Consider the following 17,675-nt stretch of genomic DNA (forward strand, 5'->3'; position numbering starts at 1 on the left):
CTTATCCATATTGCTGTGAATGACAGGATTTCATAGGATTCTTAGGTATATGCACCACATGTTTCAATCCATTCATCTGCTAATGGACATTAGATGGAATTCCCTTTTTTTTTTTTTTGGGACAAAGTCTGACTTTCTTGCCCTGGGTACAGTGCCGTGGGACATCCTACCTCACAGCAAACTCAAAGTCTTGGGCTCCAGTGACCGTCTTGCCTCAGCCTCCCGAGTAGCTGGGACTATAGGCATCTGCCACAATGCCTGGCTATTTTTTTTTTTAGAGATAGGGGTTTTACTCTTGCTCAGGTTGGTCTCAAACTCCTGAGCCCAAGCCATCTGCCTGCCTTGGCCTCCCAGAGTGCTAGGATTACAGGCGTGAGCCACGTATCTTAACTATTGTGAGTAGTGGCAGTGTAAATATGAACTTGCAGGTACCCTTTGATATTACTAATTTTCTTTTCTGTAAATGAATACTTACTATTGGGGTTGCTAGAACATATGCTAGTTCTATTGTTAGTTTTTTGAGAAACCACCACAGTTTTCTATAACGGCTGTACTAATTTACATCCCCACAAGGTATACAATTTCCTTTTTTTTTTTTTTTTTTTTTGAGACAGAGCCTCAAGTTGTCGCCCTGGGTAGTGTGTTGTGGCATCACAGCTCACAGTAACCTCCAACTCCTGGGCTTAAGCGATTCTCTTGCCTCAGCCTCCTATGTAGCTGGGACTACAGGCGTCCGCCACAACACCTGGCTGCTTTTTGGTTATAGTCGTCATTGTTGCTTGACAGGCCAGGGCTGGCTTTCAACCTGCCAGCTCTGGTGTATGTAGCTGGTGCCTTAACTGCTTGAGCTACAGGTGGTGAGCCAGGACTTCCCTTTTTGCTGCATCCTCACCAATATTTGTTATTTTCTTTTTCTTTTTGATTATAGTCATTCTGACCGGGTAAGATGATACTGTGGTTTTGATTCATGTTTCCTTAATGATTAGTGATGTTGAACATTTTTAAAATATATTTGTTGGCCATATGTTTGTCTTCTTTAGAGAAATGTCTGTATGATCTCTTGCTCACTTTTTATTGAGATTATTTGATTTGATTTTTTTTTGCTGTTGAATTATTTGTGTTCTTTGTATATTCTGCATATTAGTTCCTTATCAGATGAATAATTTGTAAATGTTTTCTTCCCTTCTATAGGTTGTCTCTTCACTTTTTTTTTTTTTTTGAGACAGAGTCTCGCTATGTTGCCCTGGGTAGAGTATCATGGCATCCTCAAACTCACAGCAACCTCAAACTCCTGGGCTCAAGCGATTCTCTTGCCTCAGCCTTCCACATAGCTGGGACTACAGGCGCCAGCCATGAAGACTGGCTATTTTTTGTTGTTGTTGTTGTTGCAGTTGTCATTGTTGTTTAGCTGACCCTGGTTGGGTTCAAACCCGCCACCCTGGGTGTATGTGGCTAGTGCTGTAACCACTGTGCTACAGGCGCCAGTCCTCTTCGCTTTGTTGATTGCTTTCCTTTGCTGTGAAAAGTTTTTAGTTTGACACAGTCCCATTTGTCTTTTGTTTTTGTTACCTGTGCTTTTGAAGTCTTATCCATAACATTTTTGCCTAGACAAGTGTTCTGAAGTATCTCCACTACATTTTATTCTAGTAGTTTCATAATTTGGGAGCTTACTTTTAAGTCTTCTGTTCATTTAAGTCTTCCGTTTCCATATAGTGATAGATAAGGTCTAATTTCATTGTTCTACATACAGATATCCAGTTTTCCCAGCACAATTTTTTTTTTTTTTTTTGAGACAGAGTCTGACTATGTTGTCCTTAGTAGAGTGCAGGGGCGTCAAAGCTCACAGCAACCTCAAACTCTTGCGCTCAAGTGATTCTCTTGCCTCAGCCTCCTGAGTAGCTGGGACTACAGGTGCCCACTACAATGCCTGGTTATTTTTTGTTACAATTGTCATTGTTGTTTAGCACACCTGGGCCTGGTTTGAACCCATCAGCCCTGGCGTATGTGGCTGGTGCTGTAACCACTGTGCTACAGGCACCTAGCCTTTCCCAGGACAATTTATTGAAGAGGATGTCTTCCCCAATGTGTATGTTCTTGGAGTCTTTGTCAAAAATCAGTTGGCTGTAAACGTGGATTTATTTCTGGGTTCTCTATTCTGTTCCATTGGTCTACTCTCTTGTTTGTATACCAGTACCATACTGTTTGCATTACTATAGCTTTTGTAGTATAGTTTGAGATCAGGTAGTATATCTCCAGGTTTAATTTTTTTGCTCAGGGTTGCTTTGGCTATTTGGGGTCCTTTGTGGTGCCATACCAGACTTTTTCCCCCTATTATTTCCATGAAGAATGTTCATTGGAATTTTGATAGGGATTGCATTGAATCTGTAGATTGCTTTGGGTTGGTGTGGTCATTTTAACAATATTAACTGTTCTAATCCATGAGCATGGGGTGTTCCTCCATTTGTGTCCTCTTCAGTTTCTTCCAGCAGTGTTTTATAGTTTACATTGTAGAGATCTTTTACCTCCTTTCTTAAATATGTTCTTAGGGTTGTTTTGGTTGGTTTGTTGCTTTGTGTTTTTAAGAGACTAGGCTTCTCTCTGTCACCCAGGCTTGAGTACAGTGGTGCCATCATAGCTCATCTAATGCCTGGGCTCAAGCAGTCCTTCTACCTTGGCCTCCCGGTTGCTGGGACTATGGACATGTGCTATAACGCCTAACTGGTATTTTATTTTTGTGGTAGCTATTGTAAATGGGATTGGTATTTATTTATTTAGAGATAGGCTCTCACTCTGTCACCCAGGCTGGAGTGCAGTGGTGCCATCATGGTTTACTATAGCCTCAAATTCTGAGCCTCAAGTGATCCTCCTGCCTCAGCCTCCCAAAGTGCTGGGATTACAGGCATGAACCATCATGCCCCACCAGGATTGCTTTATTGGTTTATATTTATTTATTTATTTATTTATTTATGTTTGAGACAAAGTATCACTATGTCACCCTCCATAGAGTGTCATGGCGTCACAGCTCACAGCAACCTCACACTCTTGGACTTAAGCAGTTCTCTTGCCTCAGCCTCCCAAGTAGCTGGGACTGCAGACATCTGCTACAATACCCAGCTATTTTTTTTTTTTTTTTTGTAGTTGTCATTATTGTTTGGCAGGCCGGGGCTTAGTTTGAACCCACCAGCTCTGGTGTATGTGGCTGATGCCTTAGCCTCTGAGCTATAGGCACCATTGTTGGTGTATAGAAGTGCTGCTGAGTTTTGTGTGTTGATTTTGTATCCTGCAACTTTACTGAATTTGTTTTTCATTCTAAGACTTTTTTTCAGAATCTTTAGGTTTTTCTGTATGTAAAATCATGTAGTCTACAAAGAGGGACTATAGGCACCTGCCACAGCACCCGGCTATGTTTTTAGAGATGGGGTCTTGCTCTGGCTTAGGTTGGTCTTGAGCTTGTTAGCTCAGGCAGTCCACCACCTCGGCCTCCCAGAGTGTTAGGATTACAGATGTGAGCCACCGCGCCCAGCCCTTTTTTCTTTTCCTTTGTTCTTCTCTTTTTTCTTGAGACAATCTCTCTCCATCACCCTGGGTAGAGTGCTGTGGTATCATCCTAGCTTGTGGCAACCTCAAACTGTTGAACTCTTGGGCTCAAGCCATCCTCCTGCCTCAGCCTCCCAAGTAGCTGGGACTACAGGTGCCTGCCACCACTCCTGGCTAGTTTTTCTATTTTTAGTAAAACTTGCTCTTGCTCAGTCTGGTCGTGAACTCCTGTGCTCAGGCAGTTCTCCCAACTCTGCTTCTCAGAGTGCTAGGATTACAGGTGTGAGCCACCGTGCCCCAAAATTTTTATTATTTCTTTCCTTCTACTAATTTGGGGCTGTTTGTTCTTATTTTTGTGTTAATAGTCCCTCAGGTAGGGACTATATATATGTATATGTATAGTGCATCATTAGGTTGTTTATTTGAAACTTTTCTAATATAGTTGTTTATTGCTATACTTTACTGCTGCTGCTTTTACTGTATCTCATAGACTTTGGTGTGTTTCCATTTTTATTTGTTTTAGGAATTTTAAGGCTGGGCATGGTGGTTCATGCCTGTAATCCTAGCACCCTGGGAGGCTGAGGTGGACGGATTGTTTGAGCTCAGGAGTTCTAGACCAGCCTGAGCAAGAATAAGACCCCATCTCTTAAAAAAAAAAAAAAAAACCATGGAATACTATTCAGCTATTAAAAAAAAAATGGAGACTTTACATCCTTTGTATTAACCTAGATGGAAGTGGAAGACATTATTGTTAGTAAAGCATCACAAGAATGGAGAAGCGTGAATCCTATGTACTCAATTTTGATATGAGGACAATTAATGACAATTAAGGTGGGGGGGGGAAGCAGAGAGAGGGAAGGAGGGAGGGAGTGGGGACTTGGTGTGTGCCACACCTTCTGGGGACAAGACATGATTGCAAGAGGGACTTTACCTAACAAATGGAATCAGTGTAACCTGGCTTATTAACCCTCAGTGAATCCCCAACAATAAAAAAAATAGCTGGGCTTTGTGGCAGGCACCTGTAGTCCCTGTTACTTGGGAGGCTGAGGCAAGAGAATTGCTTGAGCTCAGGAGTTTGAGGTTGCTGTGAGCTATGACACCAGGACTTTGAACAGAAATTTATTTTCTCAAACAGTTCTGGAGACCAGAGGGTCCTATATTAAGGCACCCACAGATTTGGGTTCTGGTGAGGGACCTACTTTCTGGCTTATCGATGGCTGTTGGGTTGTCACATGACCTTTTCTTTGCATGGCTGCAGGAAGAGTAAGTCCTTCTCTTTGTTTTTTTTTTTTTGGCCGGGGCTGGGTTTGAACCCGCCACCCCTGGCATATGGGACCGGCGCCCTACTCCTTGAGCCACAGGCGCCGCCCAGTCCTCCTCTTTCTTACAAGGACACAGTCATGACCAAATAGGGCCTAATCTTATGACCTCATTTAACCTTAATTACCATCTCCAAAGGTAGTCATATTGGGGTTAGTGCTTCTGCATGAATTTGAGGAGAATACAGTTCAGTCCATTACAAGTAAATATTAAAAGGTATCGTGTGGCTCGGCCCCTGTAGCTCAGCAGCTAAGGGTGCCTGTCACATACACCAGAGCTGGTGGGTTCGAATCCAACCCAGGCCTGACAAACAACGAGAACTACAACCAAAAAAAAAAAAAAAAAACGCTGGGCATTGTGGCGGGTGCCTGTAGTCCCAGCTACTTGGGAGGCTGAGGCAAGAGAACTGCTTAAGCCTAAGAATTGGAGGTTGCTGTGAGCTATGATGTCACAGCACTCTACGGAGGGTGACATAATAAAACTCCGTCTAAAAACAACAGAAAAAGGCATCAAGTGTATAGTAATGTAAATTTTAAAAGCATTAGATAGATGTTGCTTTCTCTCTCTCAAGGATTGGCCTTGACTCCAGTTAAAACCCAGGGCCTTTGTGAGTAGTAGGGGACTTACAGCCAGTGGTTTGGTTTGTGCACCTCTTTATTTTTAAAAAGTTGTGAAGTTCTTCAGGTAGCTTGTTGAGAAGAATAAAATACAGAAAATGCAAACGAGGTAATTTTTATAAATTAGCACAAACTGAAGGTTATCTCACTTTTGCTTACTGCTCTCTTCCAGGATAGAAAGGCTTGAAGTTAAACTGCTGCCCAGGGCACTGCCTGGAAGGTGTGCCCGGGGGGTGGGTCTCCGGCCTGAGAGCGCACCTGTGTGCAGCTGGGGGGGCGGGGGGGACCTGTCTTCTCTTCTCTTCCTGCCGGGGAGTCTCCAGTCTTTGTGCCATGGGGCTAGACCTGTAGCTTCCCCTCTGGGGAACTATTTTTAACCAGTCATGTTTCTTTTTTTAAGGTTACTTTTGTTTCTTTTTCTCATTACAAAAGCAATGGATGTTCTTTGCAGACAAGTGAAGAGAAGACAGTTAAAACTCCTATTTTTATCAGCATCAGGGTCAGATTAAGTCAGAAAATTACTTCTTGCTCTGCTCTGTGAAGTGACTAACACAGCCATGAATGTAGTAAGTATCATAGTTGCTGGAATTCTTCTCAAAGAGTGGGCAGAGGAGGATACCCCAGGGAACATGCTGGAATAACAACTGAAGAGCCTAAATTTTGCTCTGAAAGGGTGGCTTTGACTGACACAACTTTTCTTTTGCTAAGGAATGGAATGGGGTTAAGGGAGGAGCTGGATTGCTCTGCCTTCACGTGTGACAAGCTCAAAGTTTAGAATATACTCTTGGAAGAATGTTGGTTTGAAGGGCACCAGATTATAAAGCTCCTAGGGGAGCTCTGGTTCTCCTTGGTTCCTCTGGTTCTGATCCCAACTCACAGCATCAATTTAATACTTCTATGAGTTTTATTAAATTAGTGCATGCTGCTTCTATTAAAAAATTCAAATAAAACAAAAACTGATGCCATAGACAAAACTAACCACCATTAACTATTAAAACTTTTTATTTGGGGGAAAAAAAAAAAACTTTTTATTTGGTGGGTGGTGCCTGTGGCTCTGTGGGTAGGGCACCGGCCCCATATACTAAGGGTGGTGGGTTCAAACCTGGCCCTGGCCAAACTGCAACAACAAAAAAATAGCCGGGTGTTGTGGCAGGCGCCTGTAGTCCCAGCTACTTGGGAGGCTGAGGCAAGAGAACTGCTTAAGCCCAAGAGCTGGAGGTTGCTGTGAGCTGTGATGCCACAGCGCTCTACTGAGGGCAACAAAGTTGAGACTCTGTCTCTAAAAAAAAAGCAAAAAACTTTTTATTTGGAAATAATTTCCATTTAGAGATAAGTTACAAAAATCAAAAGGCCCCTTCTGGATTCCCCTGTTCTGAATAATTTACCTCGTTTGTCATTCTCAAGCGTCACTCTCTCCTGCTCTCCACGCATGTGTGTATGTGCACACACTTGCATAAGGTTATCCTGACCATTAGGGATGGTCTTTGTTTAAGCTTCTGTAACAAACCATAGACTGGGTAGCTTATAAACAACAGAGATTTATGTCTCACAGTTCTTGGGGGCTGGGAGTCCCAGATGAAGGCACCACCTGGTGAGGGCCCCTTCTCACTGTGTCCTCACATGATGGAGGGGCAAGTAAGCTCCCTTGGGCTTCTTTTACAAGAGCACTAATCCTCTACTGTCAAGACCTAATCACCTCCCAATGCCATTTTGGGGGGGTAGGATTTTACACATGAATTTTGGAGATGACACAAATATTTGGTTCCCAGTAGAGAATAAATTAGAGACATCATCACACTTCATCCTTAAATCTTTCAGTGTCTGTATCCTAAGATTGAAGATACTCTCTTCTGTAGCTTCAGTATAGTTAACATGAGTACATTTAAAGTTAGTTTCAGCCTGATCTCAGTTTTGTCAGTTGACATGATAATTGCTTCTTCTAGTCAGGACCAGTCTTGGGTCAGGTATTGCATTCGGTATTCCTGTATCTTTAGTACCCTTTAATCTAGAGCGTTTTCTCGTCTTTCTTTGTCTTTTATAACGTTCACACTTTGAGATAATACACTTCTACTCCTCTAGCTTGACATGAATTCCTCCTTTTGCGTTTGTGTTGGTGATTAGGTCAGGGAACACACTGCATGGGTGATGTGTCCTTGGTCAGGGTACCACAGCCGGGGGCACAAGATGGCGATCAGTCCCCATTGTCGAGGTTCATTTTGATCATTCTGGAGTGTGGCCCGAGCTATTCATTGTACTTCATATAACTGCTGTGTGTTTTCCTCCCGGGAGCCTTAAGCAGTCTACAAGAAGATGTTCTAAGACTGGACAAATACTTTTTTTTTTTTTTTGTCAAAAACATTTTCCTCCAAGAGTTAGCATTTGTTAGTTTGTTCCTGTTTGAACCAACCTTGGATAGGATGCTTGCAAAATGATACTATTCTGACTACAGCACTCCTTCCGTCTTCAGCATTCTGCTGTGAGCAAGAGCCCTGTCTTTCTCCCCATTTATCTTTGTGGACTGATTCCTGTTTTTCAATGTTTTAAATTTAATTACTGTGTTTAATTATGTTTGTGCTCACACCATCCCAGATTTAACCAGTGGAGCCCCTCAAGCAGCTCCTGTGACCCATGGCATGCCCATCACTTTCTGGAGCACTTCTGCTTTCAGAAATAAGATGCTCAGACTCCTTATTCTTTCCCTGCCCCATCCCTGGCGTCATTCAGAATTTCCAAGGAGCCCTTGTTTAATTTAGCATGGAGTGGCATCAAACGGTGCTAGGCATGCTTTACTGCCATGACATTGTCTTTGCTTCTTGGTGTTTTCAATGGATAGAACTAGGAATACATGTATGTATGCATATACACTCAGAAATAGCATTCACACATCTACACATCTGCACACATAAATATAAGCATGTGAACATGCTTACAGAAATCACATTCATACCAGAAGGCCTCTGCAAGTCCTGTTGTAACTTCCCTATTCCATATTTGTATGCCCTTTCTTGAACATTGGGAACTCTGGCTCCTGACAAAATTAACACATTCTCTCATTTGCTCATTTTGTGATACATTTAAAATAGTTTATTATCGATTGAACTATAGTTATCATACATAAAAGAACTCAGGCTCACCCCCTCTCTCCCCACATTATTAGTTTTTGATAAACATCCTTTAGAGTTCTCATTATATATATGTATAAATAAATAAATGCAGTTTTACTAAGTTTCAATTTTAATATACATACTGTTCTATAACCTGACTTTTCTTTCTGCCTAATAACATATTAACATCTTTCCATAAGATTTCACCCAGCATCTTTTTGTCCACAAGGAAATCCATAGAATATGTTGTAATGGTTGCACAATAACACCATAATTCCCTGTTATTGCACTTTGATTTTAAAAGGCATCCAGTTTTTCGCTATAATATATAAAGCTGGCATCAACACATTTGTAACTAAATCTTAATTATTTCCTTAGGATAGAAGTGGAATTACTGGTCAAAGGGTATGTATATTTTTATGTCTTTCTGAATGGCTGTATTTATGCTCTGGTCAGCAGTTTTTGAGAGTGCTGGTTTTTCTAGACCAGTGTGTCTCAACTGTGGCTGCACATTAGAATCATTGTGGGCACTTTTAAAAGCAGCGATGCTCAGGACTGGCTCCCTGAGATTCTGGTTTCATGGATCTGGGGTGTGACCCAGGGTTTGTAGTTTTTAAAAGCTCCCCAAGAGATTTTCATATGCAGCCAATTTGATAGGTGAAAGTGGATTTTCATTATTGTAATTGTGTTTTTCTTCTGAAATTGTTTCAGACATTCAGATTTGGGAGAAGTGGCCCCAGAAATAAAAGGGTCAGAGAGACGAACAGCGGTGGCCATTGCAGGTAAAGCTGGACTCTGAAGCAAATGTTCTGCTTCAGTCCTGTCGGGATATTGGGCTCCAGCCCTTCCTTAGAGCTAAGGATTGCAGACCTCAAAAACAAGCATAAGGCTTTTATTTTTCCTCTTACAGGAAGATTCCATCTAAGGGTCTTTTAAGTGTTCTTCATACATTCAAAATAAGATTCAGGTTTAAACAGGTGATCATCACAACTTACCAGGAACATCACACCAACTTTAGCATGTCATAACTGCCCCTGTAGGTGGTATAGTTTATCTTCTAAACTTGCCACTTCTGAGAGGGAAAACGGCGTGTGACTATAGGTATAAATTGGGATTTTTGCATTGCAGACTGGGACCTGTGGTCTTCCTGTTCATGGTCTGCATAGGTTCATAGGTCTACATCCTCATATCTCTGAGGATTTGAGAGTGGGACCGTCAAACCCTTTGTAACTTCAGCTTTAGTGTATGGCAGCCATACCGCAAGCATCTTAATTTCTCTTAGTAATTCATTTTGGATCTATCTTTCATTAACTAGGTGCTTCTCAAAATGAATGTGTTCTATTGGATATAATAGTTTTATGTAAAAACAAAACCCACAAAAATATTTAACTAAATTTTAAATAATCAAATTTTATTTTATTCATTCAAACAAGTATTTATTTGGCACTTATAAAGTGCTAGCATTGCTGTGGGCATTGGGATGTAGCAAACAATATTAAAATGAAATGGCCAAAAGTCCTTCCTGGAACTTAAATTCTGGAAAGTAGGTACCAGGGGTATTAGTGGCTAGCTGGTCAAGGCTCATGGCAGAGTTGGGATCAAGCAATACCAAAGCCCTTCCATTTCTCCACATCTAGAATTGTACTGTTCAGTACAGTAGCCACTAGGCACATGGTTTAAAGTTAAACAAAATTAAAAATTCAGCTCCTTAAGTCATTCTAGCCATATGCCAAGTGCTCGGTATCCACACATAGCTAATGGCAGCATCTTGGACATTGCAGATGGAGAATATTTTTTTTATCTGAGGAAGTTCTCTTGGAGAGTGTTGCTCTGGAAAGATGGGAAAGAAAACATGGGATTAGGGTGAGGAAAGGGAATGACCATAAAGTGCTTATTGTGAGCTTGGTGGCCTTACCTAGTTTAATATTCTGAGATAGTTACTATCAATCCTTTGTTTCATTTGAGGAAAATGAGACCCAGGGACATTCTGGTCCTTCCCATAACTTTAAGTTCTGTGTATCTTTCTAGTGAATAAGCTGCCCATGATTATTTATTTATAATTTAATAGGAGGGCACGGATGATTAAGCTACGTTGTTTGCATTTGTTTGGCACAGTCCAAGTTATAGTTGTGCCTCTCACCCAGGAGGTGTGCTGTACACCCTTATGTTGTACCTGTTAGGTGAGAGCACACCAGTCCTTCTTTTCACCCCTGCCCCTCACCTGAGTTTGTGTTTTTCTCTTCTGTGGGTGGGTGTTTATTCCTACTACTTTGTGACATATTTTGTGTTGGAAAAAAAATGTACATAGTTCTCACTTAGGCCAGAGAGAAAAAATATACAAATAAATAAGGCTGGGTACAATGGTTCACACCTATAGTGCTAGCACTCTAGGAAGCCAAGGTGGGAGGATTGCTTGAGCTTAGGAGTTTGAGACCAACTTGAACAAGAGCGAGACCTCATCTCTACTGAAAATAGAAAAATTAGATGGGCATTGTCGTGGTGCCTGTAGACCCAGCTACTCAGGAGGCTGAGGCAGGATTGCCTGAGCCCAGGACTTCAAGGTTGCTGTGAGCTATGATAATGCCACTGCACTCTAGCCCAGGCAACAGAGCAAGACTCTCGCAATAAATAAGTAACAAAAATAAAATTTACATTGGAAAACCCCAAACCAATAATAGCATTAAACATAATAAGCTACCATATTATCATTTGAACTTTTTTTTTTTTTTTTTTTTTGTAGAGACAGAGTCTCACTTTATGGCCCTCGGTAGAGTGCCGTGGCCTCACACAGCTCACAGCAACCTCCAACTCCTGGGTTTAAGCGATTCTCTTGCCTCAGCCTCCCAAGTAGCTGGGACTACAGGCGCCCGCCACAACGCCCGGCTAATCATTTGAACTTTTTAATAGAAAGGTTCTAACTTGTTGATGAAACTGAGTATATGTATTTTATTTTATTTTTTTCTTCTAGATTTGGAATGGAGAGAAATGGAAGGAGATGACTGCGAGTTCCGCTATGGAGGTAGAAACCACTATAGGTTTTGGCAAGATTGGATTGGGGACAGATGGGGAGTGGCTAAAGTGACACATGACTGGGATTTTGTGTTTTGAACAATCAAGAGAAGTTGCTATCTTGGTATGAAATGAGGGTTCTGAGTTTAGCTTAAATTACTTTCTGTCACTCAGGACATATTATTTGATTGATGCTTCATTTTCCTTTGCTTTTTCATAGATGGTACAAATGAGGCTCAGGACAATGACTTTCCAACAGGTAAGCATGTTCTTGCCCTGCCTTTTCTCTCTGTTCTAGCTTCTTGTTCAATGGAAAGGGGATATCATTCACCTCAGGCATCAGGGCACCTAGATTTAGGATGCCCTAGTTCATTAACCCTTTATGCACCATTAATAATATTGCTAAAAAGAAAATCCAAACTCCTGGGGAGCTTGCTAACCACATAGAATAACCAGCCCCTTACCTTCCCCTATACCCTCCTCCCACCACTAAACATACCCACTGTCTGTAATGAGTTAGTATGTTTGGAATGAAAGCCTGGGATGTTTTATTTTTTAACAAGTTCCTGAAGTAATTATAATAACTTCAAACAGCCAGGTTTGGAAACCATCCGTCTGGCCCAGTAGCTTCACTTGCAGATCAGGATCCTGGGCCCAGAGCAGCCCAGCAGCCTTCCAGGGGCCACACACCAGGCACGGGTACATTATACAAATAGCTTTGTTGGCTCAGTCTTTTCCCCGTTGCCTTTTACACTACCATACTATTTAAAAAATAAAAACAGTTGTTGTATATCTGGACAAGAAAGACAGTGTTCTTAGTTTCATTGAGGAAAGCTAGGAAACCTAAATAACACCAATAAAGGTGACACTTCCCATGTAGTGCTTTTAGTTTTACAGTAAGTTCACAGATTCCCCCCACACTCTGAGGCTGTCCTGTAGCCACACTGCCTGCAGAACTTTGAGTCCTGTGTCCCATGCCCTGAGTCTTTGCGGTCACCTGGGGAGTGGTCCTGAATCTGTCGGTTGACTACCTTGGGAAACAGGAGAAGAGAAGGGCTGGATCAGCCAGTGTTTCCTCTCACGGTTTATTTGACCATTTAAGGTGGCATCATGCCCGTTGCTTTCTCTCTTAAGAAAGGAATTAGAGAAGAGCCTGTAGCTTTTTGGAATTTGTATTTGTTTGTTTTGTGCATTAACATTTAAAGTGAGCTAATTGTGTACTTTGCTGAACATTAGTAAAATGCTGGGCCAAGACCTAGGATGGTAGATGGAATCTTTGGATGTAGTAATACTACCTAGCTCATAAGATTTTATATAGTGGCATATAGTGTACTAGCTTAGTAACTGTCTGCACTGAATAGCACATTTTAAACTACATTGTTAGTCTCAGGTTTGCCAACTGGATGTTTTAGCTATGCTTGCTCACATGCTATACTTAGTGGTCTCCTTGCCTTTAAAATATTCTCCAAGCTATTTTTTGTTGTTGTTGTGACAGAGTCTCACTATGTTGCCCTTGGTAGAGCGCTGTGGCATCACAGCTCACAGCAACCTCAAACTCTTCGGCTTAAGTGATTCTCTTGCCTCAGCCTCCAAAGTAGCTGGGACTATAGGTGTTCAACCCAACGCCTGGCTATTTTTTTTATTGTTATTGTTGTTGTTTAGCTGGCCCAGGCTCGGTTCGAACCCACCAGCCCCAGTGTATGTGGCTGGCGCCCTAACCAGTGAGCTACTGGCGCCAAGCCCTCCAAGCTATTTTCAAAGAGAAAAGAACATTAACAATAAAGCCAGAGATTGAGTCAGTGGTTGTAACCCCTGTGAGAACTTCCCGGTGACACTGAAAAAGCCCGACAGCAGGGATAGAGTATTGAGTAAGGACAAGGGGCCGTGGCCAGGCTAGAGTGGGGGCCAGAAGCACAGCAATAGCCCATGGGTATAGGTTGTGGTCTGGGAGGTGAGGCCTGCATTCAGTTTTAGGGGTCACGTGCTGTTCACCGTAGCCAATTAATTTTAAGCTCAGTGTTAGATCTATGGGTTTCTAGAGAAAGCAGAAATCCAAATTTTGCATGAACTCCTAGTTGTTAAATGTGACTTCCCTATTTTTGTTTTTTCTTCCTTTTTAAAAATGTCACACATCTATGATCAGAGTGGTATTATTTTACCTTGATGTTGGGGTTCTGCCCTCTTTTGCTCTCAGGTCAGCCTTAGGCACACCCTGAGTCTCCCATGCCTGCATCCAGTGCTCTGAAAGGAGTTGTCACTGTCCTTCTCCTGCTGGGTTCTCTCTTACCAGCTCTATCCTGGCCCCTGACTCAGGAGTGCAGGGTAAGCACTTATGTCTTCATTTCTTTCCACAGTGGAGAGAAGCAGGCTTCAAGAAATGCTGTCACTTTTGGGCCTAGAGACATACCAGGTTCAGAAACTCAGCCTCCAGGACTCTCTGCAGATCAGTTTTGACAGCATGAAGAATTGGGCCCCTCAGGTTCCCAAAGACTTGCCCTGGAATTTCCTCAGGAAGCTGCAGGCCCTCAATGCCGAAGCCAGGAACACCACCATGGTGCTGGACTTGTTGCCGGATGCCAGGCCTGTGGAGAAGGAGAGCCAGATGGAAGAGGAGATAATCTACTGGGACCCAGGAGACGACATCGCTGCCGACATTTATTCTTTTTCTGAGCTGCCAACCCCCGACACACCTGTGAACCCCTTAGACCTCCTTTGTGCCCTTCTGCTCTCCTCAGACAGTTTCCTGCAACAGGAGATAGTGTTGAAAATGTCCCTCTGCCAGTTTGCACTCCCTCTTGTGCTGCCCGACTCAGAAAACCACTACCACACGTTTCTCCTGTGGGCTCTGCGGGGTATTGTGCGGACTTGGTGGGCCCAGCCCCCGCGGGGGGTGGGGAGCTTCCGAGAAGACAGCGTGGTCCTGTGCAGAGCACCCACCTTTGCCTTCGTCCGCATGGATGTCAGCAGCAACTCCAAGTCCCAGCTTCTCAACGCCATCCTCAGCCTGGGCCACAGGCAGTGGGACTGCTTTTGGCATCGGGATCTCAACTTGGGCACCAATTCCCGGGAGATTGCAGATGGGCTGGTAGAAATTTCCTGGTTTTTTCCCAGTGGTAGGGAGGAGTTGGACATTTTCCCAGAGCCTGTGGCCTTTCTGAACCTGAGAGGTGACATCGGGTCTCATTGGCTGCAGTTTAAGCTCTTGGCAGAAATCTCCTCTGCTGTGTTTATATTGACTGACAACATCAGTAAGAAGGAGTACAAACTACTCTATTCTATGAAGGAGTCAACCGCAAAATATTACTTCATCTTGAGTCCCTACCGTGGGAAACGTAACACAAACCTGAGATTCCTGAATAAATTAATTCCTGTGCTGAAAATAGACCACTCGCACGTCCTAGTGAAGGTGAGTAGCACAGACAGTGAGAGCTTCGTGAAGAGGATCCGTGCCATCATCGGGAACGTGGCACGGGCCCCCTGCAGGAGGGTATCTGTGGAGGACATGGCGCACACAGCCCGGAAGCTGGGCCTAAAAGTTGATGAGGACTGTGAGGAGTGTCAGAAGGCGAAAGACCGGATGGAGAGAATCACCAGGAAAATCAAAGACTCAGACGCCTACAGGAAGGATGAGCTGAGGCTGCAGGGGGACCCCTGGAGAAAGGCAGCCCAAGTGGAGAAGGAGTTCTGCCAGCTCCAGTGGGCCACGGACCCCCCTGAGAAGCACAGGGCTGAGCTGAGGCGTCGGTTGCTAGAGCTTCGAATGCAGCAAAACAGCCATGACCCCCCCTCGGGGCTGCAGGAGTTTATCTCGGGGATCAGCAGCCCCTCACTGGGAGAGAAGCAGTACTTCCTGAGGTGGATGGAGTGGGGGCTGGCGCGGGTGGCCCAACCTCGGCTGAGACAACCTGCGGAGACTCTTCTCACTCTGAGGCCAAAGCACGGGGGTGCCACAGACGTGGGTGAGCAGCTCTGGCCTGAGCCCCTTGGGGTGGAGCATTTCCTGCGGGAGATGGGACAGTTTTATGAGGCTGAGAGCTGCCTTGTGGAGGCAGGGAGGCTGCCGGCAGGCCAGCGGCGTTTTGCCCACTTCCCAGGCTTGGCCTCGGAGCTGCTGCTGACAGGGCTGCCCCTGGAGCTGATTGACGGGAGCACCCTGAGCACCCCCGTCCGCTGGGTCACTGGCCTCTTGAAGGAGCTACATGTCCGGCTGGAGAGAAGGTCAAGACTGGTGGTCCTGTCAGCCCTGGGGGTGCCGGGTACAGGGAAGTCCACGCTCCTCAACACCATGTTTGGGTTGCGGTTTGCCATGGGGAAGAGCTGCGGCCCTCGAGGTGCCTTCATGCAGCTCATCACAGTGGCCGAGGGCTTCAGCCAGGACTTAGGCTGTGACCACATCCTGGTGATAGACTCTGGGGGGTTGATAGGTGGGGCCTTGACCTCTGCTGGGGACAGGTTTGAGCTGGAGGCTTCCTTGGCCACTCTGCTTATGGGGCTGAGCAATGTCACTGTGGTCAGTTTAGCTGAAACGAGGGACATTCCCCCAGCTATTCTGCATGCATTTCTGAGGTTGGAAAAAACCGGGCACATGCCCAACTACCAGTTTGTGTACCAGAACCTTCATGACGTGTCTGCCTCTGGCTCTAGGCCGAGAGACAAGAGACAGCTCTTGGATCCTCCCGGTGACTTGAGCAAAGCTGCAGCACAGAAGGAGAAACAGGGCGACGGTTTCCGGGCACTGGTGGGCCTGGCCTTCTGTGACCCTGAGAAGCAGCACATATGGCACATCCCGGGCCTGTGGCACGGATCGCCCCCCATGGCCGCGGTGAGCTTGGCCTACAGTGAAGCCATATTCGAATTGAAGAGATGCCTGCTAGAAAACATCAGGAACGGTCTGTCCAACCAAAACAAAAACATCCAGCAGCTCATCGAGCTGGTGAGACGGGTGTGAGTGTGGAGAGAGAAAGCAAGTTCAGGTGCAGGAGGCTGCTTTAAGCGGCCCATTCTGATGGGGTGTTCACGTGGGGGCTGTACTCTGGCACCTGACAGTGCCAGTGTCTGATCCACATGAGAAGGAAGAGGAGCAGAAGACAGGGGGTTTGGAGTCTCTTAAACGGTGTTAAAAAAGGAAGTGACCTCACAGACAGCTCAGAGATATCATCAGGAATATAAAAGGCCCTGGGTTGGGGGAGACATAGCAGTAATTGTTCTCTGTCTCAGCGCATCAGGGATAGATACCATGGGGTCAGCCCTCTGTACAGCTGCTCTGTTGTCATTGGCCGCTGCAGTAGGGAGCAGCTTCCTCTGTCACTGCAGGCCCAGGCAGGCAGTGGATACCCAGGACAGAGTGGGGAGGTTGTAGCAGGTAGGCCTTGCCCCTGCCTAACCCATGGTCCTTCTAGTGGCCCAACATTAGAAATGTTTTGGTGACATGATCCTGGCCCATGTAGTAAGTGCCTGCTGTATGCAAGGTACTACTTTGGCACCATATTATTTATTGATGGATCTGTGAAGCCTTCCATGACCCCTGCCCAGAAAGAGATCACCGGTAGCTCTGTTGCACCCCACCGCACTTCGTTATACCTCTGCCACGACACTTCACACAGCACGTTGTAACTAGTGTTGTTTACATGTCTGCCCCCCCAGACTGTGAGCTCCTTGAGGGCAGGACTGTACATTATCCAGCTGTGTCCCCAGGGCCTGACACATTGCAGGCATTAAATAAATCTTTATTGAATGAATGCACAAATGATAGTGGTCGGCGGGTTCTGCCTCTGTTCCTCGATTCTTCTGTTTCCTCCTGGAGGTTATCATCGATACGAGGAGGGGGCATGGTAGACATGATGTTGGGAGTGGTGGACAGACACACCATGGAAAAATGCCAAGCCCTTTCCTCTCTTTAAGCAAAAAGCAGTATACTCTTCAGGCTGTTACTGGGAACCAGAAGTAAATACCTTCACAGTAACCGAGATGTTTCCATCATTGCCCCATTTCACAGGTGATACCAGGAGTCCTATAGCAGGCGAGCCCCTGCCACAGAGCACACACCTGGATGGGCAGCAGGGGAACGGATGAAGGACACTGCTCTCAC

At 44.7% G+C, this 17,675-nt stretch overlaps 1 protein-coding gene across 3 annotated transcripts in view; it reads left to right on the forward strand.

Moving 5' to 3' along the window:
- The window catches only part of URGCP (upregulator of cell proliferation), a 28,284-nt gene extending 10,959 nt beyond the window's left edge, over positions 1 to 17,325 (forward strand). Inside the window, exons 2-6 of one of the 3 annotated variants that reach the window (XM_053608423.1) lie at positions 8,957 to 8,983; positions 9,290 to 9,360; positions 11,547 to 11,597; positions 11,808 to 11,846; positions 13,942 to 17,325. In XM_053608423.1, coding sequence (XP_053464398.1) covers positions 8,957 to 8,983; positions 9,290 to 9,360; positions 11,547 to 11,597; positions 11,808 to 11,846; positions 13,942 to 16,535 — 2,782 coding nt within the window. In that variant the 3' untranslated portion in view covers positions 16,536 to 17,325. Of the gene's footprint in view, positions 1 to 8,956; positions 8,984 to 9,289; positions 9,361 to 11,546; positions 11,712 to 11,807; positions 11,847 to 13,941 lie in introns of those variants that run through there. The other 2 variants (XM_053608424.1, XM_053608425.1) reach the window with 2 other exon arrangements.
- The last annotated feature ends 350 nt before the right edge of the window (positions 17,326 to 17,675 follow it).

Source organism: Nycticebus coucang, chromosome 11 (genome assembly GCF_027406575.1).
Source record: "Nycticebus coucang isolate mNycCou1 chromosome 11, mNycCou1.pri, whole genome shotgun sequence".
Taxonomy (NCBI): Eukaryota; Metazoa; Chordata; class Mammalia; order Primates; family Lorisidae; genus Nycticebus; species Nycticebus coucang.